The sequence below is a fragment of the Coregonus clupeaformis genome, chromosome 20, assembly GCF_020615455.1.
Source record: "Coregonus clupeaformis isolate EN_2021a chromosome 20, ASM2061545v1, whole genome shotgun sequence".
In the NCBI taxonomy this organism is placed as follows: domain Eukaryota; kingdom Metazoa; phylum Chordata; class Actinopteri; order Salmoniformes; family Salmonidae; genus Coregonus; species Coregonus clupeaformis.
In genome coordinates, this window is record NC_059211.1 from 63,721,719 (window position 1) to 63,731,036 (window position 9,318).

General features: G+C 41.7%; 1 protein-coding gene and 1 long non-coding RNA gene across 2 annotated transcripts in view; both read right to left on the reverse strand.

The window, feature by feature from the left end:
• Window positions 1-872: 872 nt before the first annotated feature.
• Window positions 873-8,420, reverse strand: LOC121554019 (transcription elongation factor 1 homolog). The gene is made up of 4 exons (XM_041867459.2): window positions 8,322-8,420; window positions 7,828-7,995; window positions 6,240-6,310; window positions 873-2,294 (listed from the first exon to the last, which is right to left on the reverse strand). The coding sequence occupies exons 2-4, from the start codon at window positions 7,941-7,943 to the stop codon at window positions 2,230-2,232; spliced, it is 252 nt and encodes an 83-aa protein (XP_041723393.1). The 5' UTR covers window positions 7,944-7,995; window positions 8,322-8,420; the 3' UTR covers window positions 873-2,229.
• Window positions 873-9,318, reverse strand: part of LOC121554020 — a 31,115-nt gene continuing 22,669 nt past the window's right edge. Inside the window, exon 2 of the long non-coding RNA XR_005997610.2 lies at window positions 873-1,722. This is a non-coding gene — a long non-coding RNA (uncharacterized LOC121554020). The remainder of the gene's footprint in view (window positions 1,723-9,318) is intronic.

Below are 9,318 nucleotides of genomic sequence, written 5' to 3' on the forward strand. Positions count from 1 at the left end.
GGTTAAGAACAGTCCCTGAGCCTCTTCTGCCATCTCTAGACACAGCATGCAGTACTTGTTGTAATTCTTCCCTACAGATGAAACAATAAAGCTGTGGCTGCATTATTTGAATCCAAACAGCCAGCTAGCTAGAAGCCAAAAAATATAGACTTTTCATCCCAATTCTGCAACTCCGAGATTCAAGAGATCAATCCCTAGAGCAGTCAAACCCCCAAAAATTATTTTAGCACAAAGGCACTGTACATTATATCACCATCAACTGACTGTTTCAATGCCCTGTAAGTGTTCCTTAATCATTTGCATTGTGTTTAAATGAGGCAATTAGGATGTACATACATTATGCAACTTGTTGATAGCGAGCCTGTAAAAGTAAAAAAAAAATTGCAGATTGTGTGAGCACAGCTCCAGGTGCCTAGAAACCAAATACTTGTTACCTTGGAAATGGTTGCCATGGCACCGTTGTATAGGTTATTGGCAGCCTTGACAGAGACTAGAGTGATACTTGACCTCACACGCTGAATGAGAGGAGAGATTGAGATCGAGGGGGAGATAGGGATGGAGTGATAGACAAACTGATAACCACTCATCATAGCCCTCTGTGAATCATAACTTATTGTCAATATCCCCAGCTGAGAACCATGGGTACGCACACAATCACACAAATGCATTGGGGCGCGCGGACACACGTACCGACATATACATGGTGCTCACATCTGTTAGTTTTAGTCGTAAACTGGACAGTATGGCGTTTTCCTCTAGCTAGCCCATTATCAGGAAATGAAACCGCATGTCTCTCCGGTAGAAATATGCTCTATATACATTATAGTTTTGATGGTTAACTCTCAATCAGACAATTGACACAGACACATTCATTGTGGGTGTCAAAATACAACACTTTTTAATTTGTCACATTGAAAATAAAAGTCATTACAATATTACAAAGGGCAACCAATTGCAAATCATTGGCAATTTTCTTATCATTTGAAAAACTAAAAATAATCAAATCAATAATAGTTTCAAATCAATAATAATAATAATTTGGACCTACTGTTTACCTGGTGTGTATGTACCGTTCTACCTCTCCCCCTTTAGTCCATTTTCTCTAACAAAGGAATGGTGCAACATGTCTTCAGGGAGATACCTTAACCATTCTATCATTTAGAAAAAGGACCTTGGATATTCATAGAAAATATTTCATAAACCACTTGACATAAAACTACTTGAGTGTTTGGACTGTTCCAGAAAGCAGGATCAATGACTTAGCCAGCTAACTGTCCCAAAAAATCAAACTTGAAATTCTCATGGTATAATTGACTTGACAACCAACAACAACCCTTATTCAAGTTTAGCTTTCTAAATAAAAAGATGAAGAGATATATTTAACTGCATATCAAAGTTAGCTGGCTAACTTAACGATCCTGCTTTCTGGAACACCCCACTAGTGACAAGTTACTCTGCATAAAAACACACTCAAGAGTTACACCGAATATACACAATACCACAGTGTTGGGTCATTCCAATGGGGTATCTCTAGAACTGTACACGGGGGAGAGTAAAAATGAATTGTGGTGAAACAAAAACTGACCCCACAGCAGCTACTAACTGTATAATCCGACCAGTAAACTAGGAGCCATGACGACTGACAGCTTGTAAGATGAGGTCTGTATAAATTAAAACAAACGGTGAGTAGGGGAATAGGTTGACTTAACCAGTCATATATACCTCTATGGCTGCATCCCTATTCCCAATATTGTGCACTATTGTCCACCCGAGCCCTATGGGAGCTGGTCAAAAGTAGTGCCCTACATAGGGAACGGGGTGCCATTTGGGACGCTACCTATATATGTCTCTGGACTGAACTATAGCTATGCAAGACAGACTGGTCTGACCGTCTCGGTGGACGCCAGGTCACTAGTGTGGGAGATGTGTGGTGAGGTAAGGGTCGGAGGCCGCTACATTGCAGGCATCTGCCAGATCTCACAACGACTTGATAGTTGTTTCACATATCAGCTAACCACGACATGATATAGCAATATGATGCCCAACTGCAGTTGACGACATGGCACGCAACACTTGGTTGATGCAATGCAACATCTGCAACGTAGTCGGCCTGGAACGGGACCATTATGTTGGGCTGTAGACGGGCAGTGATTGGTGAGAAGCAGACGAGAGCCACCTCTAATCAGCTTCCTGTTCCAATGTGATGTCTTCAGCCCCGGTGAGCCTGAGCTACTGATTGGCTGCTTCACAAGCGTCTATCCAATCACTGTACACATCCACAGGCTCTGACAGATCTTAGAGAGTAAGGTAAGGAAATAGAACTTATATACACTCAACCAGAAGATGTTAGCAACAGGAGATTGGAGAAAATGCGACTGCATGCAACTGTGTCTAGTCATGGCAGTATTGGCAGTATCTAACCACCTCCCCAGTATTGGCAGTATCTAACCACCTCCCCAGTGTTGGCAGTATCTAACCACCTCCCCAGTACTCTTATCCAGAGCAACTTATAGTCTGTGTAACTGGGCTGTTTGCATTCCTGATGTTAAAATACCTAGAAACAATATTATCATAAGAGCCAATACAATGAAATTAGGCATTACATCATTAGGAAATTACAACTGCTGCAGCCTTATTGATTACGTATCAATTAGTATGGTTACATGCACACAATAATGCGATTATTGTGGATAGTCCGATTAATATAATAGTTTGATTTAAATGTTGTTGTTTAATTCCTTCTCATTTAACTGTAAGATGTAAATATTGTGTTTTTTTTATTGTTCCTGGAGGCTGTTGCCATAGTGATAACCAAAAGATACCTGTGTTGTTCGATCCCGTTTACATGGACACATCTGAAACCAGGCTACCTGTTGGCACTCTGATAAATGAGAAAAGAGGCAATCAAAATAAACCTTCTGCCACAGCGACCATGTTATTTTTGGGAAGCATATTTGATTCTGAGTTCAAACATATCAAATGTGTATGTGAAAACAACTTCTAAAGGAGAGATCGAAATGTACACAATAGTTACCCGGCGGAAGATGGTTTAGTATTTTTTTACATTTAGTCCAGGGGAGGGTCGTGTAATTTGTAATTTACTAAATGTCATATTTCTCAGGGTTTAAGAATTAGTTGCTTATTATAGTATCTCATTTGTGCCCGATGATGCCCCTCCACCCTGATTCTCTGCTGGGCGCGCAATATCAAGTGTATGGTAGCTCAATCAAATGACCCATAGCCTATACTATACTATACTATAGAGCATGCTAGGAGAAGCACAGGGCAAAGTTATATTTCTAATAAAATGTACTTCCTTCCCGTGTTTTTGCACTGCTGGGATGGTGTATATAAAACTAGGCTACACTGTAATGGATAGGCGTTCCCAATCATGAGCCCCAGCCTGCCCTGCTCTTGCTGATGTAACCCTTTTGTGCTGCCTAACCAATGGCTGTGCTGTGTTTGTGCTGCCTAACCAATGGCTGTGCTGTGTTTGTGCTGCCTAACCAATGGCTGTGCTGTGTACGCTGTCACTTCAGGAGGCGAGTCAATTTGTCAAAAAATGCAATGTCTGTGAGTGCCGACTAGGCCTGCTGATGTCCTGTTCAGTTGGAGAGGGACAGCGTGAAGATGAGGACCAGAGGTATTTCTATAGGATTTTATTCCGGATCCCCATTAGCTGTTGCCAAGGCAGCAGCTACTTTTCCGCATTTTTTTTGATGACATAATTTCTCAACGTTTGTACCGACAGATTGAATATCATTTAAGAATAGGTGCATAAAATGCATACTCCAATTGCAACGTCTGCCTATATGCCCACAACATCGTCTCAAGAAAATGTTCTATTTTTAATACCCCTCAAACACCAGGTTAGGCATACCTAGTAGGCCATTATCACTGTCCATCGTGAATTAGAATTCTTCACGTTTTACTAGTGAAATGTCCAAACTGCATGCCAATCATTTGATTTCAATCAGTTTCATGGGAATATGCATATAGATCTTCTTGAATAACTTTTTTGCGAGCAAATTAAAGCAGATGGTGTTAAACTATTAGCATTTCTTGTAAGACTATTTTGTATCAATCAAAGCATTGCCTGCGGTGCGCAAACTGTTCCGTTTTGGCCACGTGAGGAAAATATGACTATTTAGCATCAGATAAGAAATGACTGCGGAGGTGTTTCTGGTGTAAGATTATAGGCTTATATGCTACTATATTTGGATCTGCTATGTCAAATCCCAATTAATCATTATGGGCTCTTGCGAGACATTGATTTAGCTTTGATCTAACGTTACTAAACGAGCACCACTGTGAAAAGTGATAATCTTCTATTAGTAATAATAACAAGTGATAAGTAGGCTACATCTTGATGAGGGTTATTTTGAGCGCCCTTCGAATCTCGCTGCTGAAAGGACAGCAATGTTCACGTATCGTTCTGAGTTCCACTGCGCAAGGGGGTCCGCTGAGTTTTATAAACATCATGGCACACGCGCTGTGAATTTGGATCCCAGCTCTCGTTGGTGTCATGATAAGGTTCACGCGGTGGATGAGTTTGTCTGCATATGCAATAGAGGTGGTACGTTTCTGTAAGCTAAGCACTCGGACAGTAGGGTGAGTTCAAGTGCGTTTTGATGACAGCCGTTTTAGCAACCCCTGGTAGAGTTCTGTGTCTGTGGCTGTTCTTGTTACGTCGGATTGGGCCCGCTCAAACTGGCCACGCCTCCGACCGACGGGCCTCTGCACACACGCCTACAGGTCATAATTCACCACCGCCATAGAGAAAGAAGACAGGGAATACAGCCTGCTATTTAAGAAACACATTGTGAAGCATTTGTGACACGCTACAGACTGGCAGGAGAGCTTAGCATTTCAACAACAGCACTTCAACAACATGTCTATACATTTAGCATTTATGCTGTATACAATATTTACAATTATTACTTAGAATTAAATAATAATGAAACAAAAAATGCCTTATTAGGCTATACAGTCATTCTACAGTGCCTTGTAATTCACTTTTAGAAACACGAGTTTGGCCAGTCTTTGGTTTGAGGATCATGCTGTGAGCTATGCATGCCTAGTTTGTTAATTTAGCCTATCAGATGCTCTTATATTCCCATGCCCCAATCACAGTCAACACAAATCTATTTTGTAACAACAATATCATGGAATAAACAGAATACATTTGAAAATGATAAGTTTCCCAAATGAAAATGGTTTACAAGTGCATATAGGCCTAACTGATGATATATGGCTGCTGTGTTAAACATTGAATGGCTTTTTCTCAAATTCATTGATGATCAGATACTTCCGTTGTAACTGATGTTGTGCTCAATATTTACTGTTGATAGACAACTTCAGCATTGTTCCAAACTTAGACTATCCTCTTTTTTAACAATAGCCTGTATAGAAATAAAAAAGTATCCGGTGCTGCAGCATGCGCTCATTTGTTGTCATGTTCTGTGATATTAAAAAAGATTCTGCTTGTCTCCAATTATGTAAAATTACGTAGAATTGCATGAAATGCGTTTATAAGAGGTAATTTTTTCACAGACCACAAATAAGATAGATTCATGCAGTGCTTTTATTATAATGGATATCTTTTCTCCCCCCTTGTCAGTGGTGGTCTGTGAATCCACAACCTTCTGGCTGCTTTGCCATGTAATCCTTACAAAATGAAGAACAGTTTCTAAAACTGCATATCTATGGCTCTGGTCTGTCCTAGGAGTGAGGGTAAACAGTAGGCATGTTCTCTGCAATCCACTTTATGTTTTAATTATTAATTTGGGTATAGGGGTCACTTACTTTTTTTTAAGTGTTCAGGGTGGGTTGGGTAAAAATATTATTTTACTGAAGGGAGGGCAATCCATTTTTATTTCAGAGAGATCCGATTTCCTCCAGGTAAGTCCCTAAGACGCGTACATTCAGTTGTTCCGAACTCACTTCACTCGCGCTAAAGAGGGAGGCTCGCTTGGCTGGTGTTAGCATATGTGCAGATCAAATACACCGTCCTAATAATTAGATAGATTGCTCAGAAAAGCAGTTGTTTTATGCTTACTACGATTTTAACCTTACGCAGATCAAGATAAGAAGAGTAAGGTGTTTATACGACTATTGCATAACCTGCCATAATCAGTTTAATATTGAATTATTAGTGTGCATGTAAACGTACCAAATGTGATAACAACAACAGTTATTGTGTCTGAGTTCAATAGACTTGATCAGCATTCAAAGGATACAGGTAATGGGGGTTTGGAACTCCTCCAGGCAAACTGTGCATGATATTATCCCAGTATTTCTGGTCCTTTCCCTGTTGGCAAGAAAGGGAAGTTAAAACACAAAGCATGAATAAATAGTTAAGTCATTAAAATGTAAGAGTTACAGCCTGTAGTGCATTACCCTCTAGTGAACTACACTGTATATACAAAAGTACGTGGATACCCCTTCAAATTAGTAAATTAGGCTATTTCAGCCACACCCGGGTGTATAAAGTCGAGCACACAGCCATGCAATCTCCATAGACAAACATTGGCAGTAGAATGGCCTTAGTAAAGAGCTCAGTGACTTTGTCTGCCCTGATAGAGCTGCCCCGGTCAACTGTAAGTGCTGTTATTGTGAAGTGAAAACATCTAGGAGCAACAACGGCTCAGCCGTGAAGTGGTAGACCACACAAGCTCAAAGAATGGCACTGCAGAGTGCTGAAGCGCGTAAAAACCATCTGTCCTCGGTTGCAACACTCACTACCGAGTTCAAAACTGCCTCTGGAAGCAACGTCAGCACAAGAACTGTTCGTCAGGAGCGTCATGAAATTGGTTTCCATGGCCGAGCAGCCGCACACAAGACTAAGATAACCAAGCGCAATGCCGAGCGTCGGCTGGAGTTGTGTAAAGCTCGCCGCCATTGGACTCTGGAGCAGTGGCAACGCGTTCTCTGGAGAGATGAATCACGCTTCACCATCTGGCAGCCCGACTGACAAATCTGGGGTTTGGCGGATGCCAGGATAACACTACCTGCCCCAATACATAGTGCCAACTGTAAAGTTTGGTGGAGGAGGAATAATAGTCTGGGGCTGTTTCATGGTTCAGGCTAAGCCCCTTAGTTCCAGTGAAGGGAAATCTTAATGCTACAGCATACAATGACATTCTAGACAATTATGTGCTTCCAACTTTGTGGCAACAGTTTGGGGAAGGCCCTTTACTGTTTCAGCATGACAAAGCCCCCGTGCACAAAGCGAGGTCCATACAGAAATGGTTTGTCGAGATCGGTGTGGAAGAACTTGACTGGCCTGCAAAGAGACCTGACATCAACCCCATCGAACACCTTTGGGATGAATTGGAACGCTGACTGCGAGCCAGCCCTAATCGCCCAACATCAGTCCCCGACCTCACTAATGCTCGTGGTTGAATGGAAGCAAGTCCCCTGCAGCAATGTTCCAACATCTAGTGGAAAGCCTTCACATTAGAGTGGAGGCTGTTATAGCAGCAAAGGGGGGACCAACTCCATATTAATGCCCGTAGTGTACTTTTGACCAGTGCCCATAGGGTTCTGGTCAAAAGTAGTGCAGTATGTATGGAATAGGGTGCCATTTAGGAGGTCACGTCTGTGTAGCCGAAACTTCTATGTACACTATCCCTGATGCAGTAAACATTTTAAAACATCGAATAATTTAGTAAGCTTTATGCGACATAATTTTGAGTGCGAACCCATTACACCTCTTTTTTTTGTCTGAATTCGCGGGTTTCACGCACCACCCGCCAAGCTTTTGGGAGAGCGCGATGGTTTTGATTCGCCATTTGGGAGGTAGCCATACTGTACTTTGTTACTTACATTTTCACATCACAGGACTTTTCGTGATTGCAGAATGGACAGGTGAATTGAGTGTCCAAATTTCCAGTAAGCTTCTTCTTTGGAGGGGGCTTTCGCTTGGACTTGCGGCGACCCATATTAGGTAGTCTTCACGTGTACTGTAAGGTTAGCTAGTTAGTTGGCTAAACTCTGTGGAGCAAATGTACATCAATGACAAATAATGCAACTTTGTAACTGAATAGATCGCAGTCGTTCAATCAAATCAACGTTTTCTAAACTGTAAATTAATAATGTAATCCTGCTAGGCGCAAGTAGCTAGCTAGCTTAGCTACAACAACGTGTGTTGTTGTCATAAACTGTTAACTCTCCAACAACTCTTGGCTCCTTGCTGATGCCGGCGGTGGTTTCATGAAACTGAATGTTTCGTTATTAATAATGGAAAGTACAACATTATCTATAATCAAGCTCCTTATATTAAATAATTGTTCCATGAAACGATGTATTTGTTTCGCTACCTTTCCTAAGAAAGCACACGCTTCGGCTTTTTAGTGGAGAAAGTAAGCAAGCAACGAGAACCGGAAGTTCTTCTTCGTCAAAGTTTTATGGCAGACTACACCTATTGGTGTATTGCCGCCACCTACTGTACGGGGTATTGAAACAAAACAAAAATAATATATTCCATTGCGAGATGCCCCCCATCTCGCAATGGAATATATTATTTTTGTTTTGTTTCTTGAACGAGATGATACAAAATACAAAATAAATAATCAAAACAACCATCCCAATTGTTCAGTCACATCCCTACACAGGCTCAGGTGCCTGTGAGGATGGAGCATTTTTCAACAGGATTCCTTGTAATGCCTCTGCAGAAAAGTCACTGAGTCCCAGAAAAATGCTCAGCCGCACTCACAATGATGCCTATTTTCTCCGATTTCCTCTCCGTTTGCGCTGTGTAGTTGATAACTAAAGTAATAAATGCTACAAAGTCCACCTCCTTAACATGCAACATGTCAGGATCCCTCTGTTGACACAGAACATCTTGTGTCTCTACTCCAACTACCATTACTTCTTCAACTTCACGCCTTTATTCCACTGTTCTCAACGCCTCCGGATAGAAGACATTCTGGACAGCCCTTATTCATGCAACCTCCGTCTCCTCCACACTAACAGGACACTTCAGAAATGCAGGTGCATGTTAATACTCCTCCCATCTACATACATTTGACACATGACCAAATCATTTGAGTGCTTCCGCACTCCATCTACCATGCGGGTCAGTCGTTGTGCACCAACCACTTGATCCAATTCTTCACGCATATAGCCTTTGCATTTACTTCTAGCGCCACCCCAGAGATAACACCCTTGATAGGCGCCCTGCTTCAAAGATCCACACACGACACATTCCAATCTTCTTGAGGCGCAAAGCATGCTCCTTCTGTTCCATAGAAACACAAAATAAACCCACTTCCCGTTATTCTCATCGACGCCACCTCATTCAACGCATCCACTATT